General features: G+C 38.6%; 1 protein-coding gene across 2 annotated transcripts in view; it reads right to left on the bottom strand.

Annotated features, from left to right (window-relative positions):
- Window positions 1-16,219, bottom strand: part of Ca-alpha1T (Ca[2+]-channel protein alpha[[1]] subunit T) — a 110,187-nt gene that overhangs the window by 9,974 nt on the left and 83,994 nt on the right. Inside the window, exons 17-30 of one of the 2 annotated variants that reach the window (XM_076618125.1) lie at window positions 11,379-11,535; window positions 9,800-9,955; window positions 9,256-9,390; window positions 7,055-7,345; window positions 6,609-6,760; window positions 6,340-6,486; window positions 4,072-4,237; window positions 3,212-3,558; window positions 2,747-2,939; window positions 2,520-2,669; window positions 1,315-1,695; window positions 574-766; window positions 230-491; window positions 14-144 (exon numbers count right to left, since the gene is read on the bottom strand). In XM_076618125.1, the coding sequence (XP_076474240.1) occupies window positions 14-144; window positions 230-491; window positions 574-766; window positions 1,315-1,695; window positions 2,520-2,669; window positions 2,747-2,939; window positions 3,212-3,558; window positions 4,072-4,237; window positions 6,340-6,486; window positions 6,609-6,760; window positions 7,055-7,345; window positions 9,256-9,390; window positions 9,800-9,955; window positions 11,379-11,535 (2,861 nt within the window). The remainder of the gene's footprint in view (window positions 1-13; window positions 145-229; window positions 492-573; window positions 767-1,314; window positions 1,696-2,519; window positions 2,670-2,746; window positions 2,940-3,211; window positions 3,559-4,071; window positions 4,238-6,339; window positions 6,487-6,608; window positions 6,761-7,054; window positions 7,346-9,255; window positions 9,391-9,799; window positions 9,956-11,378; window positions 11,536-16,219) is intronic. The other variant, XM_076618124.1, reaches the window with a different exon arrangement.

Below are 16,219 nucleotides of genomic sequence, written 5' to 3'. Positions count from 1 at the left end.
TTTTGTAACTTACCTCTAGCGATTCGTAAAACTCTCATTACCCGAATTATCGTAGGATTGATCGGAATGATCTTCGACTCAACTTCTTCAAGAACTATACCAACCACCGATAATATCACGATTCCTACGTCTAATTGATTCCATCTAGGGTGAAACAGTCAGTTTGAATATTTGATACTGCGCGAAAAAATGTATTTCTTTTTTCTTTTTTGACGAAAGTACGACATACTTGTCTTTAAGGTAAAGATGTAGACCTAAGGCAACGAGTTTCATAAAAGATTCGAGGATGAAGACCGCGGTGAAGAAATAATTGAATATCTTTAGAGCGTAAGTCAGAGCTTTTGGCATCATGTAAAATTCCATCGCCATGGTAACAACATTCAGGCCGATCACCGCAGCAATTGCTAGGTCGAAATATTTAGAAGTCACAACGTTGTGAACGAATAGCCTCGATTTTGAGTAGTTCGTGTAGTAGGGTGGCTCGTGCATTTCTGCGAATCGAATGGTTTGCCTTTAATTTCGTTTCTTCGATCTCGTTCAGTTAAACGCAAAGCACACTCTTCCTTTTCTTACTTCGTCGTTTCTTCTCCATTTGCAAGGCTCGTTTGGCAGCTCTTCTCACTCGTTCCTCCTTCTCCTGTTCCTCGCGACATCTATGAAAATTTTCCACCACAACGCCCACGAACATGTTAAGGACGAAGAAGCCAACCAACAGGATAAAAGCTATGAAGTAGAGCAGTCGCCATTCCGAATAATTCTCGATTGGCTGAAACGGATGATAAAAGGGATACTTTGCAGGTATACCTAATCGGATTACAATCAGGATAAACCAGTTACTAATTTCATAATAATCGTTAAAGTAAGATCACGGTTCAAAATTTTCATTTGCACGCTCTCTTTCTGGAATACGTATATTTTATACGTACATTTTTTTAAATAATTTCACCGACATAATCGAAGCTCGTATCGCCAACCAAAGAACGCATACCACCAAAGCTGTTAAAAATTCTGTTACCAGAGACGATTTACGCGTTACAAATGTCATTTTTATTTACTGGAAGTATCGTTTCCACGACGGTAAAAACGATAACCTCTGAAGGCGATGAAACGATCTTCCACCAGAAAGTAAATGTAAAAGGCGATCCTACTTGGGATTATGGTATTGCGATCGATAATCTGGTCGAATTAAAAATCAATGTTGGTATTAAAAAGAAAGAACTTTGGGGGAAAAAATAAATGACCCTAGGGTATATGTAGATTAAGCGAAGTGGTAATATAATATGCAAATAAAATTGGCGCACTCGAGCGCGTTACCTGTTGATCGACGCCTACAGCGTCGAGTCCGGTGTACATGATGTTCACCCATCCGTCCCTCGATGATAATACGAACAACGACATCAACGCTTTTCCAAGATCGTCGAAATTGTATTTTCTGTTTAACCAAACGTTGCGCTTGTCGGCCAGGCAGTCCGTCTTATTGCGTACATTTTTAATATCAGGCCCCTCGCAGTAATAAAAGGCACCCTTGAACAGCTGCACGCCCAAGATACCGAAGATTACGAAAAAAGTACAGCATATCAAAACGATGTTGCCGATAGGTCGTAAAGAGGATAACAATGTCTGAACAACCAGTTTCAAACCAGGAGCTCGATTAATAACCCGTAATGGTCTTAGTGACCTTAAAAGTCTAAAAACCTGCAACGATACGAATTATAGGTTAGGGTTATTTGATAACAGGTGAGAAAGTTATGCGAAACGCGATTATCATGTGTCCCAAAACAGTGTCAATTTCATATCGTTTCATTTATTCGAATGTTTATGAATAGTTTGAAAAGATATTTTTCAGGATAATTGTTTTTCATTAGCTTTTTATTAATCGCTTTAGATGATGCAGTGTTTCAAATATTAGAGTAATTTGTACACAATGTATTGTATACAATGAGTAATGTTCATGTATAACGTATATTGTAACATGTGCTAGGCATCGATTTATCCACATACTTATTCATCGATTGTTATTAGCATCCTGGCGTCAAGTGACGTCTCTGCTACGTCAAGTGACGTCCCTGTCACGTCATTAGCAACTCTGATATGCGTAAAGGCGTGACACGACAGGCACGACACTAAGTATTAAAGGGTTAATTATTTACTCGTTTTACAAAAATATCTCAATTTTAAGACGGTGTAAACTGTGTGCCTGTGTATACGCAGATTCCAACGAAATTAAATGCTATCTGTGTAGAAAATTTCGTGAAGTTGAACCGTAAATCAAAATGTGAAACATAGAGTATTCGAATTCGATGGAACAAATGAAAATCAGTGCTTTGATTTAATTAGAGAAATACGACGATTAAAAACAAATTTATTCTATTTTATACCGTTGAATATAATCTGCGCAAATCTCTTTGGCGTGTTTTCTTCGCATTTTATATATAATGAAAAGGAGACAGAAAGACAAAGAAGAGAAACAAATGTAAAAGTGAATTTACGTTAGAATCACGTTAAAGAGAGAAACGTACCCTCAGTATTCCAAATATTCTTGGACTACTCGCCGACAGTAAGGACATTGATAAGTCGATTATGGAAATGATCACAAGAACTCCGTCCATAATATTCCATCCTGAAGTAAAATAAGCGTCGGATCCGTACAGCATACCAGATGCAACAACCTGCGACAAATTGTAATCCGTTTTCGTGGAAGATATTCTCTCTGTTTTTCGCAGAGATATCAAAACTTCTTTGTTACCTTGATAAACATCTCAACAGCAAACACCGCGGTAAAAATGTAATTCGCAGTGGATAAAAAAAGTCTCTCTCCGCTATCCGGTGGTATATTTGGCCGTTCCATCGCCAGTGTGATACAATTCAGACCAATGAAAAAGAGAACCACGTTATCGAACCATCTTTGATCGACTAACTGCCGACATAAAACGCGAAATCTGAAACGTAAATACGTTTGCAATTTGTGGGACGATCGTTCGTTGTCAAATCGAGGAACACGCTTAATCATAGTAAAAATTTGTATCGACGATATTTAAGAATATTTAACAATCCGACGATATTGAATTTTCATTTAAAAAAAAAAAAGGAATATTAAAAAATGTATTAACTGATTCAATCGTATTTTTCTTGTTTCGAAATGCTTGAAGTAAATAGATTTCTTTTTAAGAAAATATCGCACATAAAGCGTGGCGCGCGCACACAAACGTACCTGTTATTCGGTGGAAAAATGTAAAGCGAGTAATCATCACGTTCCTTAAGGCATCCTTTCGGTTCAAAAAACATGAATATTTTTTTAATTCTCTCGATGCTGCTTGCACTACCATGACCATTCAAGGGAGGCGTCTGTTCGTCTGTACGGGGATTGTCATCATCTTGATCGGGAAGTCGTTTAATTCTGGGCAGTGGACCAGTCTCCATTGACAGATTATTGATTGTACGTGCCGTTGAGCATTGCATAGGCACCTCGTCTAGAGGTAAGGTTTTTCTCGTCGGCGACTGAATGTTTTCGTTTCCACGCAACGAGTTCCTTCGCGAAAGATCGCTAATCCATCGCATCTTTAAAACATATTAATCCCCGTGATTACATTATCACGAATTACCAAAGTTTATCTTTCGTAATTGATTGCTAGAATATCTTTTACTTGGAAAACCAAGTCGTGTTGACGATTAATATTTGTAAATTTCTTCGTAAAAATGTAACTCTTATTCCTACGGTATTATTACGATTTCGATACAAATTTTCATATTTTCTATGTAAAATTTGAAATAATTTAATCAATTCGATCTCAAAATCAACCAACGATTAATTTTGAAAATACGTTTTTCTACACGCGTTTTTCTCTATATCTAGACTTTTAATTTTTTTTTATTTATTTATTTATTTACATTTTACAATTTGTCCAGTAGGACATTTGGTAAAATATTACAGCTTAGTGGTATAACAATGTAACACGTGGATGGCTACCCCCAGTGGGACACCATCTTCGAATTTGATCGATAGACTTTTAATATACGCGAAAAAGAAATATTGCGTTTCATAACGAGTTTGAAATTTTTGACAAGACTCACCTGATTAGGCGTTGCTGTGTAACGCCGTATAGAGGAGCTACGGCTTGCGATGGAATTATTAGGGCTGAGACTACGATTATTGCTTGTTAGGACGGTCGTTCGATTATTCGGTGTGTCGCTTTGCGTGTCGTTTCTTATCGAACCGTGTAAATAACCGCCGTTGAAACTGAAAGGTAATTTTGCGAAAATTACCACGGCAAAGGAGAAACTGGAGCATAAACATGATCATCTATTGTGAACAACGTTTATCGCGGACTACGTTACTGTTACATCGGTGTTTCGAATACGACGTTACCATCAATTTGCATTACTTGCATATTTCGCTTCGACAACATTCTCCGGCAAATAATTGAACAAGAAAACAGAATTAGTAATTTAACTTGTAGATATTACGTTTGACTATGTGCATGAATAAATTTACCTTGGTTGCGATATGATGAATTATTGAAAACCTAACTGGCGAACGAACTGCCACGAATAGATTTTTACCATTTCTTTCTATAGTACACTCGTAGTTTCAACGTAAATGATATCTTTGTATTACGCCTTAACGATGGTATTTTAATTCTCATTATTCAATGTAGTTTTGCTACTCGCTATGCTTTATGCAACTAAAATCTTGCGATTGAATTTTCATCGCCTTTTCGCCGGATAACCATATGCAAATGAGGAAGAAAATTATGGTTTAGCAAATTTTCAGTTACAGCGAAGCAGTTATGCCACGTATTACGCAATGACCGAGTCGTTAACCAATATGAAGTATTTATGGATGACCGTAATCATCTTTGACAAAGATTGATGTTACTTCCCTTAAACCGGTTGCACACGTAACTGCATACTCGTGCGCTATGCAAATCTATCGCACGAGTATACGCGAACGTTTGTGCGGTAATAGTGCGCCCTGTGGGGGCTATACGACCAAGGTATACTCGCACAAAAAATTACACGGCTTTACACTGATTAAAAATTGAAACAACGACTTTTTTTTTTTTAGAAGGTTACAGTAAGATAGCGAAGCTCCACAGTGGCGTACTAAGGTAGACACAGAGTTAAAAACAGAGTAACTGTTTAAAAATTGATCTTGAATTTATTGAAAAAGTTGGAAGAATTCCTTTACTAGATGACGCGTAAGAAAATTTTTTTTTTTTTTTTAAGGAACCACAGTTGGTCGGAATTTCGAAGAAGACAGCAAAGATCGCTTCTTACAACTCTTTCATCTGAGGCTGCGATGGAAATTTAAAAAGCACGCTCTGTAGATTTATGACTGTTACATGCACACTGAAAGTTTCATGTATAAAACTCGTAAGGATTATGAGAACCTAAGCTAGAGGGTGGGTCAACAAACAAATTATAGCTCCCGCTCCAAGGAATATACCTAAACGTTATTTTATATTATTCAACTGTTATCTGTATTACTTTATTAATTCAATATTACCCACAGTGGCTGCAAAAGATATTTCTACACCACCACGGTTGTTATTACCTTTACACGCTAACTAAATCCGACTGTATTTTCTATCATTTAATGAAAATGACAAAAGTTCGATACTATGAGAATGAAACGTAGAATCTAACAAAAAAAAAAAAAAAAAAAAAAGAAATAAGAATATGTATGTCGGAGATGAAAGGACATCGGGACCTTTCTTTACCCTAATCCCTAATACCCTAATTCAGATGTTTACGACGACGACATTTAAACGATAAACGAAGAAATAGTTATGCGGGCACTTAAGGTTTATGACGATGGGTTTGGGCTCGAGGTGACATAACGAGTCACCGAACGTACCCAGGGTCACGAGAGGGACGTGTAATAAAGGAAGTAGGAAATAGTTGTGCAGCTCTGCTGAAAAACAGAGATTGACCCGAGGAGTGAGAAAAGGACTATATAAGGGCAGTTTCATTTGGATTACGAGTTAGTTAGTCGTTGAGCGAATTGCTGATTGAGTTATCGAGAGAGTTATCAGAATCGTGTATTACGTTGGCATTCGTCATCCCGTGGACCGCGGATTCGTTATCGAACCTGAATTCGTTGTCATCAACGTCTAGACCACCCGATCGCCGCGAATATTCGTAATCTGTGTATCGCAACTGATCGTATCGATAAACCTTTAGCGTGACTACCATGGCAAATTCGAGAGAAAATTCTTCAGACGCGCACACTTCCAATCCTAATCCGACATGTACAAAATACTCTTCGTAACCACTGTGTATATTATTTCCAAATATCCTTTTATTACGCATATCGTCTTGATTTTATTCACAACTTACGTTGAATTGGAACCGAGTAGGGTGCTTCGACCGTTATTTAGTACAGTAGCTCTACTAAGAGGTTCGTCCTCCGATTGCGACCAACGTTTCCTCCGTAGAGATGGCCGTGATAATTTCCACGAGTAACCTCTTTGTATCCTTGGCGGACTGTAGCAAGGAGCAGTCACGTAACTTACGAGTCGAAAGATTATATTCATCTTCGAGTTTCGTATAATTTATTTCAAGTTGTACTCGGTGGAACAAAGATATTACGGGTGGGACGCGCGTACCTTGAACTGGATGATTCTCTCGTTGCTGGATTAACAACAGCAGTGACGAGGCTTATTCGTCGAGGAAACTGTCCGGCAATAAGATTTTTCGTTGATATTTTATTCGAAACGTCTGGTAGCTTCAACAGGCCGGAAGGAATACTACACTGACTCTGGAAAAATAATATTTTCGTAGAAAGTTACTGGAAATCGATGAATATTTTCAGCCTGCTATAAGAATATTCGGACATTTATACAAAAAATGTTAAGCTAGAAAATTCCAATATTCCATTACAATTGCTATTTATTTCTTCAAATAGATGAGATATATTTGTTATATATTTACCGAGTGGCAATTACTTGGAAACGAGTACTAATTATTAATTTACTTTTTAGCCTAGTTACACTTTGCCACGATACGAGAATCGTATTAAACAACGCAGATGTTTGAAAGATAGTACACGTACGCCTGAACGATCGATGGATTCGATGGACAATGCCGCTGTAGGATAAACAGCTCGACAATTTAGATCTCTGTAGCCGACATCGAGCGTGGTGTTGGGTGAATCCTGAGGGGTGGCTGCCGTGTGAGTAATTATCGGTGGTTGTCCAGCAGCGCCCATCATCTTATTCTCCTTTTGAATGTTACACTTTGGCTCGTCTATCTGATGCTTCCACACGGTGTTCTGCTTTTCCCTGCTGTTGTTGTCTTTGTACTTGCGCAACTCCTCAGCGCTCTGCCACGAATTCTTTCGATCCTACGTTCAAATATTTACACGCTAAGATAAAATCGTTTTTCAGTTTTCTTCTCGCGCATACAAATGTACGTGCTGTCCATAAAAATGCGCGAGTAAATGCGATCCAACATCTTCGTGGCCATCTTCGAGACGAAGATCGTTGTGTCTCACAGGTTGACGAATAATCGGCACCGTTAAACGATTGCTGCGATTTATTTCGAAAAAATTTGATTAATTCGAGTGATTTGTTTCTACGAGTGTAAACCGGAAATAATCGCCAAAGACATGTATTTAACGTTTGCACAAGTAAATGTTTTAGAATCACTTTGACGTTGATTCGTGAAATTGGAAGCTAGTGATTTCATATTAGAAAATAAATTGAAAGGAGCGTATGCTATTAAAAGTAGCGTTGTAAGAGATGTTAGTGAAACTGATCCACGACAAACATCGAGATAAATGGCGCTCGAATAGAAAGTAAGCCATTATTCGTCACTTGGCTCGAGCATAAGAGCAAAAGACAAATGGACAAGTGGATAGAGCGTGAGTTATGCAGACACTCAGGCGAATGAAGATAGTCAATGTTAGTTCAGATAAACAAGCGAAGTTCATTTTTAGATCAGATAGTCGCTTGTACGAGGATACTTCAAGATGATAAATTCGTAAAGATGGGCGTATCATTTTCGTGTATCACGAAAGATGAATTATTCGTTGCAGCTTTCTATAATGTATACTTGCGTCAAGAACGATATTACAAGCAAACGGAGCAAACCTCTAGGAAATTCAGGAGAAGCAAAATGGAACCAAAATGATGTCAAAGTGAAAGTTAACACGGAATCGAAATAGAAAGTAAAATGAAACTAAACTGAAAATCGGAGTAAAATCAGGATAAAGATCAGGAGGATGGCTATGCAAAATGTTTCAGGATTAGAATATGAAATATGATGGAAATAGTGAAATATTTTTCACATCGTCCCAATTCCTCCCATTTTATATCTGAAAATATTTGTTCTTCCAAATACCTGTACTCTCATTGTGTCGAAACTACGAAAGTAAATGCAGCGTTCGAGGAACCTGGAATTCTATACTCAGCGATTTCCTAAGAAAAGTAAACACTTTATCCTGTATAAAACTAAAGTATTGTTTGATTTATGTCTTCCTTAGCGACGCAAGCAATTTTTTTGCCAGAAGATTCTAAGCAGACGCGTGCTTTATATATTTTAATTTGATTAATGGTGATAGGAGCTGTCCACTGATCAATAAATAAAGCTCCTTTGATAGATTGCTCTTTACCCTCTCTTCTTCCAACAAATTGCTTCTTGCACAGAATATTTCGGAAACCTGTACGTATACATAACCCGAGATGATCGATAAAGCCTGAAGAGGAGAAAGATGCAAGAACCTCGTGACGAACCTGTATGTTCTCATACTGTACTTCAAATATCTTTGGCTTTTTCAGTTATGGACCAGCTGTTGTTTGCATTGATTAATGTATCCCAGAGAATATAAGACGATCCGTACGAGATCTCGCTATGTTTACAGAGAACAATTCCAAAGTGAATCTGTTTGTTCGCGTTACTCGTTTAGGGGATATTTTCTGTCCAAGGGCGCCATCCAATTGTTGAAATTTAGACAATTACAACGTCTCTTTTGCAAGTTTCTTTTCTCTTTTTTTTTTTTTTTTTTTACTCTTTTTTAAACGAATGGAAATTACGAGAATTCGATTAATTTTTCTTTTTCATCGATATTCTTTCTCCCATCCGGATCCTACGATCTTGCAATTATTTTACGATTCTCCAGATCCTATCGTCCTATGAGACTTATTCTTGATTTTATGTGGAAACATTTTCGCTAAATGATGGAAATTCCGTTGGATTCTGAGATTAGCGGTCGCGCGGTTACTATCGATGATTAATCAACATTGATCTTCTTACCTGCGTGTATGTGTCGCTATCAGTGATCGAGTGAGATCTCGATATTCTCGAGGAACCATCGTCACTGCCCATCCCTGCTTCTTTCGCCGCGAGTCTCGCCATCTCTCTCTGTTCTCGCTCTCTTCTTTCATTTCTCTGGAAAAGTTCATGTTTCGATATTTAGAACATTTCGTAACTCGTCGTACACAGCGAGTGAACCGAACGAACCGGCTCAAACTATAACGTTTATATCGATGATCAACAGAGTATAATCGAGTTGTAAAATATTCGCGAATTTTATTCAATTTCCTGTAAGTACAAATCGATTTGTACGTTACGATAGACGACAGGAAAATACTAGATATTCGATGTCACGGTTTTAATCCTTAGACTCTTAATTTCACTTGATTCGGATACAGGAAACTCGTTTAATTAATTAGAGGCTGGATTTACGATAAATTCCCGATCAAATTTCAGTCGCTCTATGTGGTTAATAACGTGGTTAATAATTCTGGTGTGCGCCGGAATTGTCCAGCAAATGAACGCAAATTAGCGACAAACGTACCTCGGAGGAGAATCCTTCGACGAGAATGGCGACGAGCAGATTGAAGAGGACGTAATTGCCGAATGTCATCAACGCGACGAAGTAGAGGGCCGCCCAATGAGACGTTTTCTGCATACCATTGAACAACACGACGTTCCAATCTTCCTGCGTCAAGATCTATGTAAAAAGGAAAATGGAAAATGCCTGTTTATACGCAACACAAGCAATCGGTGGTTACGCTTCAAACGATAGGCAAAACAGAATGTTTCTATGTTCACGACAAACAAAAGTATCGAAGCTAGAAAGTTATTCTGTCTTGTTGAATCTGCTATTTAATTGCTCTTAATAGTAATAATACAATCGTTCGTGTATTCTTAGAAATAGGAACTAGCTTATGTAAATCATCGTTATCGGCTAGTTCTACACATTGTGATAAGTTGAAGGGAACGAAAAGAAAAAGAGGAGAAGACAGATGAAAGATAGCAATGTACGATCAGTATCCGGTCGATATTCTTACTCTATGGGATGTCAGTTACTTGCGGCCGCTTAATCGCGAATTTCTCTCTGCTTTCTCTCCGCGTTCTTCTCGGCAAAGGTGATTTTATTTTGATCTTTCTCGCCGCGGCGTCTCTACAACATGGCATCACAACAACGTACGGCTATTTATTCAAAAAGGGTAAGACGATGATACGCGACAGCGTAACGTAATCCGTGTAATCGATTAACTGCTCTCGGGCCGACAACGAACCGTGTTAATCGCCGCGACAAACAAATCGTTATTCACTCTCCGTTTAATTCTATCGGCAGTCGCGAGAAATCACTGACGAGCCTCCGACGATCCGAGGGGAAAGTAACCGAGAATGAAAAAATTCCAGAGGAAAAAACATATCGGTTAGAACAAAAAAAAAAAAAGAAAAAAAAAAGGAAAAGAAAAGAAGAGAAGAAACTCGGCGGCGAAGAGAGAGAAACTCGTCGACGCGTTGCTGATCTGTTACGAACGCGTTGTTAATTAAGCCGTGTGTAGAGCAAAGATGGGCATAGAGGAAGAGAAAGAACGGAGAGAAAAAAGAGAAACAGAAAGAATGGAGAGAGAGACAGAGAGAGAGAGAGAGAAATAGAGTAAGGAAGAAAGAGAATAGGGATAGGACAAAAAGTAAAGGATGTCCGTATATGCATATATTTCGATCGCGCGATATCAAGAAAATGAGCTGGAAACGCGATGGAGCGAAAAAGCCAGAGAAAACTGTACATAATATTATGTGACACGTACATATACGTATATAGATATAGATATGGATAAATATAGATATAGATACAGAGTTACAGGTACAGATGCAGATCATAGATATCTGGATATAGAGATATAGGTGGACACAGACATCAACATAGACATATAGATATATAGATAGAACAATAGACATAGAGATGGAGATGGAAATAGTAATAGATTATAGGCATAGATAAAGATTAGAGATTATAGATATAGGTGTAGATATAGAAATACCATGTGCATATATAAATACTTAGCGCATATACAGTAGTGTATTTTTTATTTTTTATCTTTTTTTTTTCGGTGTAAGAGAGTGGGGAACAGTGGTACCTGAAAGACCGTGACAAGTGCCCAGACGATGTCGTTGAAATGTTTGCGATCACAGCGACACATTGGGTGCCGCGAGACCACCTCGGCACAGGTGCAGGGCCGACTCCGGTCCGCCCACATGCAAAACTTACCCCCGAACAGGTACATCCCTAGGATGCTGCAACCGAGACAATCCGCTGGCCTAAAGTATCACCGCGATGAACGACGAACGAGAAAGAAATTGGGGACAAGGGATATACCGGTTGCCACACACACCGTGAAGCGTCTTCGTTTCTTCTTTCTTTCACATTTCTACGAATTTTTCGTACAGCCAGGTATCTCGTTTTCCATTTTCCTTTCGCTCGATTTCCAACGATCTGTCCACCTACTTTTTACATCCACTCGATTCGACCGAGCTTTTTCGTTGTTTCTTACGTCTGTGCTCTTGTAGAACGTATCAAGTGTATATCGTGTAAAACGTTTGGAAATTTTTAGTTAAACGTATGGCGGAACACGACTGTCGTGGTATATTGGTCGAATCGGTTTTACGATTACGTTGGTGTCGTATTAACCGTATTAGGTGTATCGACGTATGTACAGGGTGTCGGAGAAGATCGGGGCAAAATTCGTACTACGTGTTGCCGAAACCGGGCAGATAAATAGAAGCTTCGTACGAATTTGTGTCAGAAGATGCTTTATCGAGGAATTATATGCGTTCTTAAGCTTTTATTAAACGTTTTGGAAGTTGTAATAAACGTTGAAAATTTCTTCTTTCTGCGAGGATTCAGGCTTCCTCTCGTCGAACTGACTGACGAATTCTTTCGAATACTCCTGCCGATACAGAGATATTAGCAAATGTATTTTGAATACACTGCGAAAGCTGGTCTTCCGTTTCTATCGCGTTTTCGTCAAACGAAGAACAACTTCCCCAGAAATTTTTTAACAAAGCATTTTCGGACATAAGTTCGTACGAACATTTACTATCTACCTGACCTCATTAACGCGTACTACAAGTTTGTTCCCGACACCCGATATATCCAAATGTATCCTAATATATAATACGCACACGTATGTGTACACAATACGTAATTACAAGATATTACACATACGACATACACGCCTCGAAATTGCTTCCAAATTTCTTACTTCTCAATACGATCACGACAGTCCTGTCTCAGCGTGGTTAATGAAATTTGAAAAAGTAAGCGCGATATATGCATAAAAATTGTTTACGACGAGCGTGGAAATACTTTGTCGAGTCAGCGTATATAAACCCGTGAGAGCACGAAAAGCCGAACAGGCGTTGAATTTGTATAGTATCGATCTTCTTCTGCGGGGCAGGTTGTAGGTACAACGGAGAAAACGGCCGGCGCGATTCGAATGTAAAGCTATGGTAAAAATACGTATCCGGGTTACGTAATCCCTTAAGCGGCGCTTTGGATGTCGGTTCGAATATGGCCGTGAATATTTTAAGCGGTAATTTCCAGGCGGAATTGCGGCCGCCGTTCGCCACTGCGTTAGTTAGCGCATTGTTCATCGCCAGGAAAATTACCTCCGAGCTAGAATAGAAACTGAGATTGAATGCGTATTTAAGGAAACTGCGGATTATGGTGCTGGCGCTGTCTAGTTCGTCGAGACTGCTAAGGCTAAGTATTTGCGTCGGCTGTTTGTTCGATGACCGAGCTTTTAAACTGTTTCCACGTGAAATGGACAGCGTCGCTGGAAACTATTTCCACGACTTTGTTAATGTTGATTTTAGTGGAAACTGGTTGAAACGGGTATCGTATAGTTTCAGGCGAACTATACTACGTACAGGGTGAGTCGCGTTCAACACGGCTGTTTTCTTTCAAAGTATTTAGGTGGCTGAAAAATTCTTTTCACGGTGTTCGTGGTCCTCTCGCATGGTTTGACCCTTTCGTGATGTAGCGCGAAAGAGACAAAAAGAGAACGAAGGTGGTATAGCACTGTGAGTATATTAAACGTCGCGTACGTAACGCATTCATTAATAATGATTTCTTATGGAAGGTTGAAAGATACGTCGCTTTTTCGACGCTAGAAGCGCAAGAGATCATTTTGAAATTATTCATTCTGCATTCTTGGTCGCTTTATTGCACCGTGAAAGGGTAAAAACCCAGGCAGAGTACAGTTATCGGTTTCGATTAACCTAAATAGGTCTCAATCCTTTAACAATATCTTCCGAACTAATATCGATTTCCCTTTATTTCACATTTAAATCGAATATTTAAAATTCTCTTGCTAATTTTCAACCGACCACCGTCCACCTCGGATATCATCGCATAGCGTAACAAAAGTCGTAAAATATGGTAAGATCGTCATCCAGTCAACCGTTTGGAAGGTCGACGAACGTATCTGTCTCAAATGACAAATTCAAATTCTTTTCTCGTGTCGTTAGAAAAAAAGAGATGGAAACATTCGACTTATGAAATTCTTCTTAACAAATATTTCCACAAACAACGATAATAACAAGGATCAATTAATAATCGAATAAATAAATAAGCGAATCGAACCGACGGATATCGAGCGACGAATTATACGATTCGATGACAGACGTTTTATAAAAGGAGACACGGTCGAATCGAACGAATCGCTGCGATTAAAAATAACAATTGACTCTAGGAGAACGAAGACACTTGGCGGGCGGGGCGTTTAAGCAGGTATATCGGGTGAACAGCAAAAACAACTGTCACTCGAAGCTTGTACAGTCACATTCTGCAAGATCGGCGGTGTCTGTCCATTTGTACAAATGCCGTGTATCCTGTATTCGGACGAGAGAAAACAAACAGGCGTACGTGTGTCATGTAACTTGTATATATTATATATACGTTGTTACCAAGCGAATATTACACAAGCTGCGTGTATAAACTGTAAGGAAAAACTGTACGGCGATAGTAATAAAAATTGCGGAAGAAAAATTGCATTAATTGAATTCTGAACAGTAAAAAGAAAATTTTTAGATTAATGTCTGTGGATAATAAAATTGTCGTTTGCGTGAATAAATTCTCGTCATATGCCGTGTTTCGCGTTACGATCGACGTTACCGACGGATATGGAATATATCGAACGAATTGGACGAAATTTTGGCTACAAACGACGTATGTACGTTTGAGAACAAGAGGTTTGGACAAACATAGTGGAAATTTTATTAGACAAAATACGTAAGCAACGACTCGTTCTCAAACTCTACTTTCGGGCATTCTTCGAGCTTCTTAATATACAGCAAATTTTTGTTCCCACACGTACAGGGTGGTTGGTAACTGGTGGTACAAGCGGAAAGGGGGTGATTCTACGCGAAAAAAGAAGTCGGAAATATAGAATACAAATTTTTCGTTCGAGGCTTTGTTTTCGAGAAAGTCGACTTTGAATTTTCGCTCGGTACGCGTGCGGTACGTTATACCGGACCTCACTGTAGATCGTTGTCTCGATGGAAAAATTAAAAAAAAAAGAAAATGTTTATTCTACATTTTCGACTTCTTTTTTCGCGTAGAATCACCCCCTTTCCGCTTGTACCACCAGTTACCAACCACCCTGTATATCCATAAACGAATATCAACGTCGACGTGTGATTGAACTGAAATTCAGTAAATTCGATTGTTGCGATAGACCGGATAAATCAGTTGGGAATTGTAAATTAAAACGATCGTTGTACCGGTTACACGACAACAAAGTACCATCTCTTCTGAAACTACATGCACGATACGAGCAAGAAGAAAATAGAGTCCCAAATAAAATGATAATAAATGACAACAAAAATAAATGAGATGTACGTATCGACAAACAAACCAACCCGAATAGTATGGCCAAGAAAAATATGCAAAGATACGTTCCGGTATTCTTGTTCTGTCGCGCATGAAACTTGTACGCGAACTCGTGTCCAATTCTTCTGAAACATCCAGTACAGAACAGAATCGGTAAAAAGGAAATCGACATTGATATTCGTTTTTTGTTTGGAATACGTGTCGTTTGCTTCGAAGATCCGATACGGACGAGAACTACCATCTCGTCGCGCTAAACTTCGCCTCGTTGATTCATCGTTATTCAACAACTGTACGTGTCTAACGATGCACTCTGATGCACTCTGATGCACTCTGATGCGAGTTCGCTATTATAAATACGAATTTATCGTATCGAATAACGCACCGTACGTCTGCGTCGTACTCCGAGACAAAGATACACCGTATGCGCGAAACATAATTTTTAAATTTCAATTCAGTTACGTCGGTTGCAACATGACGAAAAGTGAAACTAATAGAGCCGCGGCGAAATATATGTACCTGTCGTTGCAGAATGTCACGGTTGACGTTTATTCGGACAAAAAAAAAACCAGGAGAGAAAGAAAACGGAGAAAACAAAAAAAAAAAAAAAAGAAAAAAGGAGAAAGATAAAATAAAACGGCAAAGCGTAAATATATATATATATATGTATATAATATATAATATAATGTAATAATAATTTCTAAATATAAGTAAGGTTAAAAATCTGAAACGAACTTTTAGCGGCTGGTTGCACAAGTACACACTAGCTATCGGTATTAGCAAGTATCTGTAATATTGTTGTTACGTATCTCATATATATGTCTCTAAATTAATAAGTCTACCTGGAATTCTGAATGGCACGGGTATTTGGGTATCGGGTAAATAAAGGTGTCTATCTACAGCGGCTAAACGGAGAGATATTAATAGTACGGAAATCGTACGCAAATTACATGTGGCAGACGGTTGTACCTCTTATTTTCTTTTCTTTCTTTTTTTTTTTCTTCTCTTTTCTCTCTAACGTGTTAATTTCTATTTGTTCTTTTCTTCTTCTTCTTTTTTGTTTCTCCCTCTCGTTTGAAACAATCTGCT

Source organism: Bombus vancouverensis, chromosome 4 (assembly GCF_051014615.1).
Source record: "Bombus vancouverensis nearcticus chromosome 4, iyBomVanc1_principal, whole genome shotgun sequence".
In the NCBI taxonomy this organism is placed as follows: Eukaryota; Metazoa; Arthropoda; class Insecta; order Hymenoptera; family Apidae; genus Bombus; species Bombus vancouverensis.
The sequence above is the reverse complement of the archived record's forward strand: the minus strand, read 5'-3'. Positions and strand labels throughout refer to the sequence as shown.